General features: G+C 32.1%; 2 protein-coding genes across 7 annotated transcripts in view; one reads left to right on the forward strand and one right to left on the reverse strand.

Moving 5' to 3' along the window:
* Positions 1 to 57: 57 nt before the first annotated feature.
* LOC143898770 (uncharacterized) overlaps positions 58 to 17,104 on the forward strand; it is a 28,253-nt gene continuing 11,206 nt past the window's right edge. The window contains exons 1-2 of one of the 3 annotated variants that reach the window (XM_077408472.1): positions 58 to 192; positions 15,834 to 15,998. In XM_077408472.1, the coding sequence (XP_077264598.1) occupies positions 15,930 to 15,998 (69 nt within the window). In that variant the 5' untranslated portion in view covers positions 58 to 192; positions 15,834 to 15,929. Of the gene's footprint in view, positions 193 to 6,473; positions 6,745 to 15,830; positions 15,999 to 17,104 lie in introns of those variants that run through there. The other 2 variants (XM_077408471.1, XM_077408470.1) reach the window with 2 other exon arrangements.
* LOC143898782 (abasic site processing protein HMCES-like) lies at positions 882 to 3,636 on the reverse strand. Of its 4 annotated transcripts, none has more exons than XM_077408501.1 (6): positions 3,344 to 3,438; positions 2,245 to 2,470; positions 1,756 to 2,073; positions 1,577 to 1,684; positions 1,339 to 1,493; positions 882 to 1,225 (listed from the first exon to the last, which is right to left on the reverse strand). In XM_077408501.1, the coding sequence occupies exons 1-6, from the start codon at positions 3,352 to 3,354 to the stop codon at positions 1,054 to 1,056; spliced, it is 990 nt and encodes a 329-aa protein (XP_077264627.1). In that variant the 5' UTR covers positions 3,355 to 3,438; the 3' UTR covers positions 882 to 1,053. The 4 variants fall into 4 exon arrangements, with proteins under 4 accessions (XP_077264627.1, XP_077264626.1, XP_077264628.1 ...); XM_077408500.1 differs by having other exon boundaries at positions 1,756 to 2,069; positions 2,241 to 2,470; positions 3,196 to 3,426; XM_077408502.1 differs by lacking the exon at positions 3,344 to 3,438 and adding an exon at positions 3,482 to 3,636 and having other exon boundaries at positions 883 to 1,225.

The raw sequence follows: 17,104 nt of genomic DNA on the forward strand, positions 1-17,104 counted from the left end.
GCACACTGCGCGAACTCGCGGACGGCGGCAGCGGCGCGGCGTGGCGCGCGTGAAAACGTTCTCGTCGCTCTACCAACCGGGTCGGTCCCTAGCTCGGGAAACGGTCGCTATTGGACGACGATGTTGCTCCTCGATGCCGCGATCATTCGTTTTGTTCTCCTTACACATCACGGCATCGCCTTAACTTTGAAGGTGAGTGCGGCTAATCGACGATTAATTTATTTTTCAAATAATACCGTATTATTTTATTAACATGGATAAAATAATGTTTTGTTTAATATTTGGATATATAAGGCAATATAAGGAAATATAATGACTCAAATAAAATATTAATTAAGAAACTCGAAAGTTTTGAAAACAAGAAAAGTAGAATTGACTAATTATAAAGTTGAGTTAATGTAACGTAAAACAAGAAATTTATGATTTATATTTGTGAAAAACGGTATGTGTTTTATGCTATAAATAAAATTAGAATAAAGTAATAGTACGAGGATTCTGGATAGTGGTTGTTTGTAAATGAAACTTAGACTTGATTCTACAATCTTACATATCTGTGGATAGAAAAATATTCTATTGTTATTGCTTCAAAGGGTTGGACATTGTAAATTTCAAAAATAGAAAACAAAAGTTACTTAATATGAAGACAAAGCATGCTTACTGGCCCCTTAATTAGTCTTTATGAAAATGTATTGTTACATATATTTATTGGAATGTAAAAAACACCTAGAGGAACTTTTAAAATACTATAATTTGTACTTGATCCCATTAAATCCTAGATAAATCATAAAATCATAATACTACAACTCTCAGGGTTGAAAATCCAGAATTTAGAAAAGAAAGTAAAATGATATGGTACACGCAGAACAAATTTGTTAATACATTACGTGAATGTAGTTTTAAATGTGGAATATTTTATTAAGAACGATATTTTTTTCTGAAATACATGTTAAATAAATATATGATACAAAAATGTAATTCGAAGAGGTAGTTGTTTCCCGAGTTTCTATTAATTATCAAATCAATTTCATTGAAATATAATTTTATGTACAAACTTCATAAGTTAATCGGTGGTTTCTCACAAATTTTAATTTTCTCTCCGAATTTTTGAGGTATTTTCTCGTCTTCTTCGATGCTTGGATCTTTATCGTCTATGCTTTTCCTTTTATTTGAACCAGCTGATCCCTTTTGTAGCCAAGAAGTCATGAAAGATGCTTGACCGATCTCCCTATATAATATAATAATAAATCAATTCACTTTACTGTCATATAATAGATGAGATTTTATGGCATACGGTTTTGACAAAGCAATAAACTATTACTTTTAGGAGTTACCACTTACTTTGGTCTTATCTTTTTTCTACAATCAACAGTTTTGTTCAATCCATTATTGACAACCGTAGATACTGGATGCCAGTTTAGAGCAGTTTCTTGTAATATCGTGTCATTTAACGTTTTAACAGCCACATCTGTTGATAAATCTTTACTTAACCATAGCTAGAAGAAAATTACACGAAACATTAATAACTAAATTATATTTTTCTACAAATTATATATAATGATGTTACATCGATATTTACCTGACATTCTTCCTCGCTGGTTAGACACACTGGCATGCGATGATGCAGCCAAGACAATACCTTATTACTCTCTCTTGTAATAATGGTGCAGCTGTGTATGACGTTCCCCTATAAGATAATACTCGATAAGTAATATCTGAAATATTTCTGATAAAATCGTAGGGATAAGACTTATCTACCTCCTCAGTTTTATGTACTCCAAATATTCCAGCCAGTTTCAAGACTTTGAAACCTTTCCATCCATCTATCTCGGAAAATTCATTAGCCCACGTGGTAGGATCATCTGCTTTTACATCTTTGTCTTGATACGCATATATGTAGTACGGTTGCTTTTGAACTTTATTATTTGTACCGGGCTTCCACTCGAAGAAGCCTTCACAGACCACGATGCATCTTTGTTGCTTTTGCAGCGACGGAGAGTATATCGTCGAGGTCTGTATGCTTTCCAAACGACTGTTGTGAGTGGATATCTTATTTGGACGTTTCTTGTAATCTCCCTGTAAAATTAATCAGGTAATTTATAAAAACAATTTTGAATATCTTAGCATTCGTGTGATATATTTTAAAACAATTAATTTTAATAACACTTAAAATTGAAATAGATATATTCGTCTTTGCAAGTCTTCGCTATATATCTATTGATTTATAATCCTAATATTGTAACTTGCCTGATACCAAGGTGGAATCATTCCCCATGTCATAGCGCAAAGAACTCTCTCCTCCTTTTCTCCTTCGAAATGCGAACCAGACGTTATGCAGGGCAAAACGTCCCGAGGGCACATGTTGTACGACGGATCATATTTTAATTCAGTTTTAGCCCATGTCAATTTACGTTGTTTACCATTGGCATCCTTATATCCGCACGCGCGACACAAGGTGTCTGCATCCAATGAACTACAAATTGCAAAATATTTTGTAAGATATTTACATAAATCATAAACTTTCGAGATGGGTATCAGTGGGTAAACTGCAGTGAATTTCAAAATTTAATTTTTTGTGTGTGTGTGTGTTTAACTGGAAATATAAATAAAGTACTTTTTTACATAAATGCTACAACTTAGTGTAGATATATAATTCTGTATAGTCTTAAAATAATCCAAGATACAAAACATTCTTAAACGTAAACAAATTATGTAAAATTGCTATAGTCTTTTTATCTCTGGTCTAATATGAATGATTTGAACAATTATCATTTCGTGACTTTTTTTTCTTTCTCGCTGTTGTAAAAACAAAGTCATCGGATTCTGAAACAGAGTCACGCAGTGCCCAAGTCAATATAGTAACGTCAACAAGCATGCTTGACGAATGTCTGAAGTTCAGTAAAACAGACAAAAAACGTTTTAATGTTTTTCTCATTATTATATTATTCATTAGCGATTGAAAAATAATAAAGTATATCACACAGCATTTGTTACAATAACTAAAGTGTAGCTCCAATTTATATTGCGACATAAATTGAAGTTATGCGATGTTAAACGAATTAATTAATTAACAAAGGCATTAAAAAGAGAAAAATTTAATAAAAAATGCAACAATATATATATTGATTTGTTCATCGATTAGATATATCACGCAGCAATTAAGGTAATTAATGAGAAAATAATGATAGAACTATTCACCAACAAATTCGACCACACATTTTCACATCAACTTTTCTCGCGTTCCACGATGCTGTCAACTATTTGTTAGAGAGTGAATGGAACCGGAGAAAAACCTGAGAGCGTTCTGTTTGATATCGTTTTATCGTTTTATAGTTTTATAATGTACTTGTACTCCATCAGAGAGCTGACTCCAGTAACTCCCAGTACTCAGCTGTATCAAGCAGTTCTGTGTTCTGTCTGATGAGTCTGATAGTCTGATGGAACCCACTAGCGCCTCTTGTACACAAAACATTGAACTACGTACCCATGTCCACGAATATTTCCAATAACGCATAACACATCCACGGATAACACATCCACGCGGTCTTCGGTTCAGTTTCAGCGCCCCGAAATAATTTCCTATAAAAAATAAAAACTCAAGGAACAAATGCTCATTATGAAACACTTGAGCTGTTACAATCTCAAAATGTTTTGCACTTTATACAATTATTTTTATTTTTATTTTTATTTTTTATAATATATTTTTTATAGCGTTTATACATAAAAAAAAGGATTTATGCCCAATGGTTATATTCTCCTTCTCTCATATCCTTTCGAACGTGTATGATTTACGGCATTTACGCGATCCCGCGTATAATCAACCGAATTGATCGATCATGCAGAACTTTGCACGGCACGTTAATCGAGTATTTATTATTGTGTTTTTTTTTTATGCTTGAAAGATGATTGAGAAGTTTTATCTTTCGACATATATTGTTTCACTTTTACCGAATGTTTCCCAGACAGCACAATGTCTAAAATCTTATGATATGATGTCTTTTAATACGTCTTATTATATGTCCCGATTTTGGACATTGTGCTGTCTGAGTTATTTATCGTTACGATTAGATGGCTAAATTTGGCCTAATATCCAAGATATTAAGTATAAATGAAGTGATCCAAAGTCTCGTACATAATGGCGTCATTATAACAGCGTCAGTGTTAAAAATGGACCGCGCGCGCAATCATTGATCGAAATGTAATTTTACTGCGACCAGCCGGGCCCCGCGATCTTTATAATACATATATATTTGTATATGTATTATATGACCACCTAGATGATTTCGAGGGACTGGTTTTGTCCTCATGTATTCACGCTGCATTCGTTTTTTTCCCCTCGAAGAGCCGCCGATATCGAAAGAGAATAAATCACACCAAGGACACGTTTTCCGCGGGTTTTTCTCTGAGAATTCAAACTGTTTCCCCGATACGAAGGCTTTATGAAGTTTTATTGATTTTAAAAATCGATTGTATTTTATGGCTGTGAAACAACAACACAAAAATTGAATTCAGAAAGCTTAAATTTTTTATTAATGGTTTTAAAAGCTAATTTATATTATGATAAGAAACTTCTATATTCAATTTTATCATGCGCTTATATATAGGTATAAATAAAGAAATGTAATAATCACATATGCATTGAATTTCTTCTAATATCTCGCAAACATTAGAAATTATGACAAATGTTACAAGTCAATCTCTTATAAAACATCTTATAAAATCTCTTGTAAAATTTTCGCTTAACACGGATTTCCTGTTGACTCAACGAGCAGCTATGAAGTCCCCTATCGAATCAGATCCGTTTGGAATGAGCCATGGACCAGTCTTCACCCCTCGAATAGTGATCATCTGCACATGGGACAAAGAACTGGATTCCGCCTGTGCCCGCGTGTGCTGCTGCTCCTTCGGCCGTACTCTTGTCGTTCCGTCTCTCGGCTTGTCTGTCCTAGAAGGCTCGTTGAACCGGAGTCACTAATTTACTACGCTAATGAGTCGCGCGAGAAAAATTCTCGCTCGCGTCGGTGACCTCTCATTGGGAAACACGACGTTGGGAAAACCGCACAATGTACTTTTCGACGAAACCCGTTGTGACACGTATTATTCATTCGCCGCAATGAGGAAACGAATAGAGAAAAGAGAAAAAATTATTTTACAGCAATTTCGTGAAAGAGAATCGATTAGACGTCGATTTGTTGTATAATGCTGGACAAATTTTAAAGAATAAAGAAATATTTATGTATTTGACACAAACACTTTTACCCATTTCAAACATTAAATTTCAATTATAAATAAAAAATAATAGAAAAATATAATTGTCTAGATAATTAGCTAATAATCATAATATGTACATTAAACGAAAAATTTTGCTATCCTGCTATGACAAATGTGTGTTTTAATCGAAAGAGACAATAAAATATATTGTACATTTGTTTGCATATAAATTGTTTACCAAAAATAAAATATTGTTTGACCCGTCAAGCATAAATCAAAAGTTGACTCTAAATCCAAAAAGTTATAGATGAAAGGAAACGTATATCTTGATGTATATATATTAATTAACATTATCGTTGATGTCACTATCATAGAGAAATTGGTAATCTCATAAATAAAAGATCGAACAATAACAGCAAAGCAAGAAATATTTGGAAAGGAACAAGATAGAATGACGATGCACCGCTCAAGGTAGACAGGAACCAGTGGGTAGATCTCCTTCTTCTTGACCTTTTTATTATTTTCCATAAGTTCTTTCATCAGACTTGAATCGTTCAGTGACGTGAAAGTAACGACAGAGGTGCTCAGCTCTAAGAAAGAATTTTTATTGATGTTCTCTATATTCGGCCAATAAATAATAAATATATATATGACATTTAAATGTATATTATTTTTGAACATGTTGAAAGCCGGTTAAAAACTCTGAATTTTTACGCGCGCGTAATTTCTTTTTAAAAATAGCCTTAATTCCATTTATACATATGTATTTTCGAAGATCTGATGAGAAAAAGAAACTATAAATGTGTTACACACTTAAAATAACTCTTAATTTAAAAAAAGGCGTAAATGTTAAGAAAATTATAAATATTATTTGTGTAATTTGGAAAGTACTTATAACTTTAAATATAAAAAGCATTGTTTATATTTATCCAAAATGAACATACGTGTTTTAGAACAGTAGATTTTCTTATTTTTGTTTTTTATTTACTCACAGTCTTGCAGATAAATGTATTCGAACAATTGTCAGTTGTTTTGCCTATTTTTTCGTTTTTATAACGAGTGTTTGTCTGAGAAATGCAAACGGATCCGAAACGCCGACTGTCCTTGCTGGTCGAATAATCATCCTTGACCGGGGATCAGATGGTCGTTCTCACCTGCCGGTAGGATTCCCCCGGTTTGAGGCGCTCTGACACACCTGGTGTGCCCGACTTCGACTTGGACATTCTCTGGTGGGGTCTCTTCAGCCTCGCCTCGGTGCATTATGTACGTGAACCTTCAGTTGTCACCGCGACGTCGGCGGAGTCGCATTGTGCGTTATACGCTTCCCGTTCGGCCGGCTCTATGTCGGTTGCGTTTGGAGAACGCTCCGATTATTATTTTAGTAGTAGTGCGCCGGATTCGATTCGCGAGAATATTCGTGTTCAGCCAAAACGTGTCTCAGTGTGAAAATAGTGAAGAAGCGTGTCTTGGGACCGAAACCTGCCTGAAATCTAATTTCGGTCTCATGTGGTATACCACTTTGATTCGGGAGCACATGTACGTCGGTGATCAATTTAATTATAAATTGATTTATCTCGCGGCGATAAATTATGTAGAATTTAAATTCAGTTTTTTTTTTCATTTTTACCTTGCGACTTGCGAATTACATTTTTTAATTCCTAATTCTTTTAAGGTCTTACCCCTGGAATTTCTAAAATATAAAAGTTTTTTTTAGAAAGTAAATAAGCGTATCTCATGCAGATTTACTGAAAAATATTTTATATATTAGAAAGAGTTAATATTTACGGACTATATACAAAATAAGAAAGTGAGAGCACGTCTTGATACGATCATTTTGATATGAATGTATTTATTTGATAAATTTAAATTCTTACTTTGTTGCACTATTACTCGAGTTATTTTGGGTATATTATTAAAATGCTGTTGTAAGTATTATTTTGCTCTTTCGTTTTATATCTTGGAACCAAACACTTTTGGGCGGAATATGACAGAATCTCGAAAACAGTGATAACACAACGGAAACAAGTGTTATTACGCTGGTCGCTGCACAAAATGCTTCATATGTTATAACGATTATAATATTATGATGCTTTATTTTCTAATTGTTTCATTGTTATTTATGATAACAAACAAATTATATACTGTATTAAAAATACGTGGATTTAACTGTAACATTTATATATACTTAAAGCAATACATATTTATAATAAATTGCAAAATAAAACAAGCTAAAACATAGATACATATACTTACATACAAAAATTACATTATGACAATTACTGTATATTTTTAATTTAAACATTAAGAGAACGCAATTATTTAAAATATTTTATTTTATTTTTATTAGCTCTGAATCGAGTTCGAACTTTTTGATATATTTATTTTTGTCTTTAATGATTAATGTATTACATATGTGACACTTTTATTCGTAAACACGATTACGTGCTATATAAAAAATGCGATTACGACATATCAATCGTCGTTATTAGCGGATTGCATCTGTCTGAAAACAGTCTTATAATATAAACGTATATGAAATTTCATAAAAATTGAGTTTATTCGACCTCTCTCTTACCAAGTTTCTCAAGTTTTTCTTCAACGGTAAATAAATTAGTGAAGCTTGACGAAGTACAAACAGATAATGTAAAATGACGATGTAAAACAGATAATTATGTATTCACAATGTGATAGCCAAATGAATGTGACAGCCAAATAAATCGCTTATGAGACTGAAAAGTGTAGCCGTGGGATTCACATGTAACTATCCGTTTATTTTCAACGAAAAAAGTGTTATGCAATATAATATTTTTCAATTATTACATAATTATATCTACACGGTTAACTCGAGTTACGAGGCATTTTATCATTAATATGTTAATATGTTCAGAGATGAGACGTTAACATGTTCAGAGATGAGACATTTAAAGTTTTATTGGTTTGGTAATATTTTTTCTCTTGAAACATCTGTTTTCAAATACCAGAGTTTTAGCACATGCTAATGAACGATTAGCAAAAGATATATTTATATAGAACTGACTAAAAGAAGAATGTTTCTTAATTATTTGCAACGTGTTACAATAGCTCGCATTTTTAAATAAAATGTATTATTTTAGATAATAACGGTTTAATATTTTTATTATTGACATAGAGAAAACATAATGTATTTATCTCAATTATTATATTACTGAAGAGCATATCATTAGATCAATAATAATAATGACACTACTTTATTGCAAATGTATATTTATAATAGATTTGCAGTAAAATAATATTATTATCATGTTTTAATAATGTTTTCTACATTCAAAAAATGTTTAATACGTAAATACTACATCTTTTATATCTAGTCTACTTTTAGACTAGAATATAAGAAAAGTAAATTTATTTCTTTGTTTCTTTGCAATATTAATTTTTTATACAGCTAATTTGCCAAGATATGCACTCATATACATATAATGTATATGTATAATTAGTGTTGATGTATTTAGAATTTGTTGAACTTTGATATTGATTTTATTAATGATATTTATATTAAATAATTATACAATCTTTTAACGTACAATTATCAAATATTGTTTATTTAAAATTTAATTACTGTTGATATATAATATATAATGACATCATAGCACTGAAAACACGTTGTGAACACATGTTCAAATAATTTAGCATTTTTATTTATTAGACTATCATTAGATATTAGATAACCATAGGCAATACTTTTGTTTCAATATCAAATAATGAAAATTGATAATCCCATTTTTATGCAAAAATTTCATTTTTATTTTAACGACTCATTCTTTTTTCTAATAACATATATTTATTTTCTTAAATAAATTATAAGTACATTTACAAATGGCAATTGTTTAATGTTAAGAATTTGATCTGTCTTTGGGATTAGCGCTGTATAAAGAAAGAAAGTTACATATCTATACACGTATAAAATACATTATTTATAAATCATATGTATATGTACGTACATATATGATTCCAGTACATGCAATATGTGCATCATACGTAGAAAAATGCGCCTCAAGGAATATTTGATCTAGATTTGCGCGTTTCGCGCGGGAATAGAAAAGCCATGTGCTATTTGGGTTAGTAGACACACAGACGTTCTACATTTGAATTATAAAATATTGACCGGCTTGTTTCACACGTTAATTACACGAATGATTAAAATGGTCTCGAGACGTATGATTACTTGAATGAAATGAATGAAAATCGAGCGTGATAAAATGTAACTGCTACTTTATCCCGTCTGTTAATTACAGTTAGAATTGTTAACCATTTTATGCGTATTAACGCGAATGCATATACAACGGGCGTAATTCTCTTCCATTTGTAAATATTGCTAACAGGATTTGTTAATTGTTCTAATAAATTTATTACACATAATATTTTAAAAATAAAAAGAAAATTTAAATAAATTTTAAATAAAAACATTTATATTTATATATATTTTGTTAAATATTCAATATATAATAATTATTCTTTTAAAAGTTGCAAAGAAACAGAAAGAGCAAGCGAGCGAGAGAGAGAGAGAGAAAGAGAGAGAGAGAAAGAGAGAGAGAGAGAAAGAGGAAGGATACATATATATATGTCTTAATTTAATTTTTTGATCATGAATATGTATTTATATGTATAGCTATTTAATTTTTGTCAAAAAAATCAATAAAAACAAAAAAATATATTATAGATCAATTTGATCACATTACCTTGATTTCGCCCCCCCCCTCTTTCTCTCTCTCTCTCTCTCGCTCTTGCTCTGATTTAATTCTATTTGATACAATAAAATCAATATTTCAAATGACTTTCAATCAACTTTATCGCAATAGAATACGCGCTTCCGGGCACCGTATATAATAATTAATATATAAATATAAATTATATAATATAAATTATAAATTATGAATAGAAAGGGAAAAAACGGCTATGGGAGTCAGACGCGGTTATCCGTGCGTAAGGAATCAACAGTGATTCTAGTAAACATTATATTTAATAAAGCTCATTCGTTTGCCAAAGTATCGGATCTGTAAATTCTGAGACTCGCTGTACCGGCCTTGGTGAATAAGAGTAAATGGTTTTTTGTACTTCACTGAAGATGGCTCAATCCCGAGCCGAAACGTATGAGCTTTATTAAATATAATGTTTACTAGAATCACTGTTGATTATTCCTTACGCACGGATAACCGCGTCTGACTCCCATAGCCGTTTTTTTCCCTTTTTTTTCCCTTTCTATTCAAATCTTGGGGAGTCCCTTACAATTTTTTGATTTTATAAATTATGAATATTCGCATATAAATGTAAGTTATAGGTAACACTTGAGGCGGATGATTTCAGGGCCACATACTTCTCACAATTTATTGACGCACGTGTCATCCAATTATAAAAAAGATAATAAAAATAAGCCACTTATCAGATGGAGCAATAAAAAGAAACAGAAGAGTATATAAGTCAATAAAAATATATTTAAATAAGTTTAAATTAAATATTAATTGAATTTTTATCTTAGCATAAAAATTGTAAAGATTTTTTTTTTTATAGAACTATAAAAATGTAAATTATATAAACAACTAAAATTTACGTTATAAATATTTACTTGGGCTTTCTCATTTCTCAAAAATGAGAGAAATACATTTTATTCCATCAAATAAATTGTATACGTATTGTAATTTGCATGTGATCATCAATTTCTACCGATGAAAATGCCAATTACATTTTTGGTCTTTTGTTTTCAGAAACAAAATTAATGATGAGCAAAGTCGAGATCTTACGCGACTGTTATATCACGTAACAATGACGTTAGAAATATAATAGTCCCATTATACATACATTTTAGAATACTTATACATATATACGAAGAATACTCATGTTCTTTAGAATGAAAAAGTAACATGATATTTTATCACTTTGATGACTGTCGTTTTCGCGACAATTATTGATTATTACTGTCGCGCATGTGAAGAAGCCCTTTTTGCTAGATCGTTCAGTCTGATCGTTTCTTGCATAATCGTTTTTCTCCCGTTCTCATGGGAAGCTGTTGCATTTGTAGCAATCGCATGCTATCGCGCGCTCCTATTACGTCAGTAGCCTATATACCTACTTTACATAGGGATCATGAGACTGAATACTTTTGGCCTGGAGCGCCGAAAAGTGATTAATTTAATTATGACTTCACTTTACATCACGCCGCGCGCCGTAAGGAAATAATGGAAGATGATTTCATAAAGTGATAAAAGAATATTTTATAACTAGTACAATAAAATTACAGATAAACGTAGATATTTACAAATTATTAAATTCCAAACTAGATACTTGTTGTAAACTTTTAATATGCATTACATTTAGAAATTTTTATATATTTGTAAATTTTGCAAATTATATGTTTTTATATCTTGTTTTGTCTTTTTACTATATATTTTGCATTTTATCTAATTTCAAAGTAATAAACGCAATCGTGCTATATAATTTAACTAAACTCGCTCTTGCTCGATATTCTTCTGATAATAATAATGATATATTTTGTATTTTGGCACTCACAATCAGATTTATGGCACCGAGCAGGTATTACGAAAATAGAATCTTAAGATACGAAGATTCGAAGACGACGTATGTAAATAAACAATCATCAGTAAATAAATCCTTACATACGCAAATGTATTTACTTAAAAAATAAATTTAAAACCATGATTTTTTTGTCACAAAATGTACGTTATCGCGATTTGTTCTCTTTATATAAAAGTTAAAAAATTAAATTTGCATCAAAGGGAGAGTCACCTTTTATTCTTTTTGAGTAGAACTTGATTTTAATTTCAAGTTGTCTCTTGTACAGATCGATTTATATTATTATTTAATTATAATTACCTATTATTTAAATTGTTTTAATACTATATCTTTTATATGCTATTATAATAGATGTACTTTTGTATCACACCTTTGCACACGTAGCAGACAATAGACAAGTGACACTCAATACGCGACAACTGGTGATTACGTGATCAAGATTTTTTCTTCCCTTTTTTCCTATCTGATCATCGGTGCGCGACGTCGTGGTCATACTTGTCGAAGCTCTGCGAGCACGGGGTTTTACTTTCACAGCGTAAGATCTCAAGTTAATGCGCCATTGCGCAATATACGTAAGGCAATAAAGCCGCGGAGGTTACTGAGCTCTCGCATGATTGCTATTAATAACCGTGCAAATATTGTCATTATCAGCGTCAATTTTTCGTATTGTCAATAGAATCCTCACAACGGCAATAGATCAATAATATGGAAATGCCAGCGATAATCACTACCTAGTAGCAAACTGTTTAAGTCCCTGCGCAATAGTGTGACCTATCTACGACAGACTCGTGTGTGTGTTCGGATTATACGGCTGGAAAAAAAAATAAGTTATTTCTCCATTAAGCCCTCTTAGGCGATTCACATTAGCCATTTGTCCTTCAGTCTAGTTGCTTCCCTTCTATTTCTTCATGTTAAGTATGCTTTGCAAGCTCTTTCTCATGAAAAAATGTTGATAATCTTTGTCATATTTTACAATTCACAATAGGATCAAAAGACATCAGCGATTTTCTACACAGAAATGACAAATAATAAATAAATAATAATTAATTACGTTTTTGAGTTTTTGATAAATAAAGAAATGTTGATAAAGATTCCTTACACGTATATTTCTATATATACATATTTCTTAAGATCTATAATCTTGAATTGTATCTCTTTTATATGATTTTGCCCTGACTGTATGCATAAAATAATACCAACTGAACAGACGTAGGTATATATAGAATGTAAATTATTTTTGCAAGTTTTGGCTGACTCGACAAGTCAAAAATCCGTCGCATTATTTGCTTACCTATTTATATCTATACATTCTCGTAGGTCAGCAACGGTAAAGACTTTGTACGGGAAATAATTAACCCTTTTTTCTTTAGTCTTCTACTAGGCTTTCGATGTGTGTGTGTGTGTGTGTGTGTGTGTGTGTGTGTGTGTGTGTGTGTGTGTGTGTGTGTGTGTGTGTGTGTGTGTGTGTGTGTGTGTGTGTGTGTGTGTGTGTGTGTGTGTGTGTGATCACGGATTCTTTTTACATTCAATTTTCTTCTCGCGGAAGCAAAATCTTGAATAGGTACTTTCGTTGAGCGTCACCTTTGCTGCTCTCTCGAAGGCTATGCTTTGCATATAATAAGAAAACGTGCCGCGTGAGCTCAGAACAGACATATAGCTGCGAACAAAATCGAGTGTCGACGAGCTGCTGCATTCCAATGCGCCGCACCATAATGCAGAGGGTTTTTTTATAGGAGGTTTGAGTGCACCATATCTTCGACGTGTGCATGGAAAATGTTAGAAGTTTCCTGTGATCTATAGAAACATGTAAGATCTGTGAAAGTTTAATATTAGTAATTGTTTCATTGTATTTGTTCTTTCATAATTCTATAAGGAATCTATAAGGAATCAAATAAAAGATTTTAAGTTGAACGTAAGATTTTATATGCTGGAATAAAATAATTATGAACATTAAAATGACGTGTGTCAAATTCTCACATCTAATATTTTCAAGAAAAGAAGATTGTTTTTGTTGCTGATTGTATTAGCATGTTCATTTTTATATATTTACTTTTTAAAATGTTCTTCTTTGTAGGTAAAAACAAAAGCATTCAGTTTATCCATATAATTCATAAATAAAATTATTTTGCTCGCTGATACTTATATAGATAAATCAAAAATATTAAATAATGTTTAAAATTTTTAACATTGCAAGAAATAAGCATTAAGCAATTTCTAAAATAATTCTTGTTCAATCGTCATTTTTTACTTGTCGAAACAGTAAAAATTTAAAGACACACTTCTACATACTTTTCTGAAAGGTATAGATTCAAGCGGTACCCAGAAATGCATTAACCGGACGTGAAGTATCACTCGCGTTAATGGCTTGGGAAATCATGCGACTAAGCCGGAATCAAAGTTTCATCAGCACTTAAAAGTCTCGTGAAACCGAGGAAGCCATAACGCCGAGACCGTCTTAACATAATTTGCGTCGGAGATCCCAAAAGAAATATCGTCTTTTTTTTAGTAAATAGTGACATGGCTTGAGAGAGGTAGCTCGAGAAGATAAAGCGATCTCGTAAGATCGAAAGCCTCTACGCTATCTAGTATAATACTTCGGAGAATTGTTTACAAAATGATGCTCAAAGTCTCTTGTGGATTTCTTTTTATTTTATTATTGTCATACTTGTTATGGCAAAGTCTGTTTTTATATCATTGTAACACAGTAATTGTACTGATAATTGAATAGGAAAAAGTAATACCTATATATGAATATCATGTTTTCTCATTCACGAGGAATAGAATTGAATAGAAAATGTGGGACATTTTATTTGTTGTATTTATCGCTAAACGATAACGAATTCTTACGAATTAAATAATACGATTATATAATATATATATTTTTTTAAATTAATATTGAAATTTACTTGTGACGCATTATTTAACTTGGTTATCTTCAAAGAAAATTACACATTTATGTACACCTATCTAATGTACCTATCTAAAATGATTTATTTAGATACGTATGAGAGTAATCGGATATTTTCAGGGTAGAGTTTAGTCATTCGTCAGATAAACGATCTGTTCAAACAAACGATGCCGTTCAAAGCTACTCTCGCGCGAGCATGCATCAATCTTTCCCAATTTTCTGGACATTTATGGAGTGACGGATGCGCCACGCACGTGATCGAGCACGTGGACCACGGGCGTCAAGAAAATCATAGACCCTCTATTTCGTCTCAGAGATGCCGGATCATCCCTGTTTTATGCACAAGCACATCCCTCGAGAAGCCGGAGCGTGACTTACGACGTGTCGGGCCGGATTAGAAGGAACCTTCCGAAATTGCTTGCAATTGGCAATCTATGAGTCATCAACCACATTTGATGTGAAGGACTAAACTCAGATATGCGGAAGAGCAAAAAATTTCTGCGCAATATGGAAATGACATTTGTCGCACGAACCATTCTTTAGGCTGACAAAAACATTCGAGTATAAACAGATAAACATTTATAATTTCGAAAGCTATTCTGGTCGTTTGAATCACGAAATAAATGTTAGTGCTAAATGTCAAACAAGAATTATACGATAAAATCGTATAAAAAATTATTAAAATATTGTTAGGAATTTTATATTCATTAATTATACAGAATGTCCGACAAGTCATCAATCGAAAGGTGAAAATAGAATCAAATTGAAAAAAAAAAATTATGCATTATTTTGCAAAATTTGCAATAGTCATTGAGTAATTAATTAAAACGTCTGAGCAAATAAGCGCATGACTTTTTTTCAGTTTGGCCCAATCTATCTTCATTTTTCGGTTTTCGGTTGGTCAGTGATTTGTCGGGCACCCTGTATAAATAGATTAATAACAGAAATATAGCCGAAGGCCGAAGTAACACAACATTTTCACATAGTGCGGTTAGCAAATCATTCCACTGAGGCAGTGCAAAACAATTTTTATTTACATAATTTTTTTTGCGCACTTGAGATTACCACGTAACTACGTATTACGGCGCTAATTTGCTATTTTTTACCGCGGTCTCGTTACGTGTCGTTATGCCGTCCATGCTCACCTTAGCAGATCCGCCGGAAGTGGAGGAAGAAGGGAGAGTGACCTACGGAGGACGTCCTACAAGTTGCGCGCGCATCCCTTAGGAATATTGTCACACGGAACACGATGCAGACCGACGAAGAGATTCAGTACGCGCCGAGGAGCCGGCCGGTGAGCTTTTACGACAATTACAAGGTGAGTCCCTCACTCACGTGTTTCTGTTTCACGTGTGTCATTGTGAGAAGTTTTGCGTGCGCCAGTGTAACGTGACCAGCATTAATCATCGATTCAATTATGTATCTTTCGGAGTAGCGGAAATTATACCCTAGCGTCATTGCGTAAACATCAGGAAATGAGAATTACAAAAATTTTGGTGCGTCAACAGGTTCTACAATAATAAATGCGTGTAAAAATATGTAATAGATTTTGTTTTAACAAAGTGTTAATTTAAAGTTTCCTTCGTTAAAGTGTCCGGGGGTTAAATACTATAGAAATGCAAAGACAGTAAGAGAAGTGTAGGTAATTCTAAATTGAAAGGATCGAATCTAAAATGCAGTATCTGTAACTCAAAAGAATTGCAGTTTTTCTATTAGACATTCTATGTGTATAGCATAAAATATAAATAATTTAAAATAGCCTCTGTGCAATACTATCGGTAGCATCACATATCGAAACAAAGTTACACGAAAGATTATAGTTTACAACCGTTGTATTTACCGTTAATTACTTGAATTTAAGGAAGATTAGCTGACAAATGTCTACACTGTGCACCTTATATCACTACAAATATTCTGCTAGAGCATCTAAGAAAAACGTAAAGACATCTAACAAAAAAAAATTAAAAATACCGGAGCTGCATAACCGTAAATACTAGTATGTAAATAGATTCTTGGTTTTAATCAATATTTATTATCTAGATATACTCGCCGTGCACAAATCATCATAAATTTACATTCTAACATCGATGATAGATATTTGTTCCGTACAATGTACTTCACACCGTCAGAAGGAAAAAATAACTCTTCTCTCCTGTATCTAAAAGCCAGAATTTTTAATATGAAAGTTTTTAATTTATTTTTTCCATATTTAATATTTAACTGTGACGCGCGCAAATCCGAAATGAACGGTATCCCTGTAACTATTTGTAGCCAACTATATACTTAAACATTTACATTTGGAATAATAGTTCTAATTCTAAATTCTATATAAACACTGATGAAAAGAAGAGAATTGTACAAACCCGCTCTAATTGTCTCACACTCATAGTAATTTTAATATTGACTATCGCGTTTCATTACTGT

Source organism: Temnothorax americanus, unplaced genomic scaffold (assembly GCF_048541705.1).
Source record: "Temnothorax americanus isolate GAGA-0224 unplaced genomic scaffold, ASM4854170v1 Scaffold24, whole genome shotgun sequence".
Lineage (NCBI taxonomy): Eukaryota > Metazoa > Arthropoda > Insecta > Hymenoptera > Formicidae > Temnothorax > Temnothorax americanus.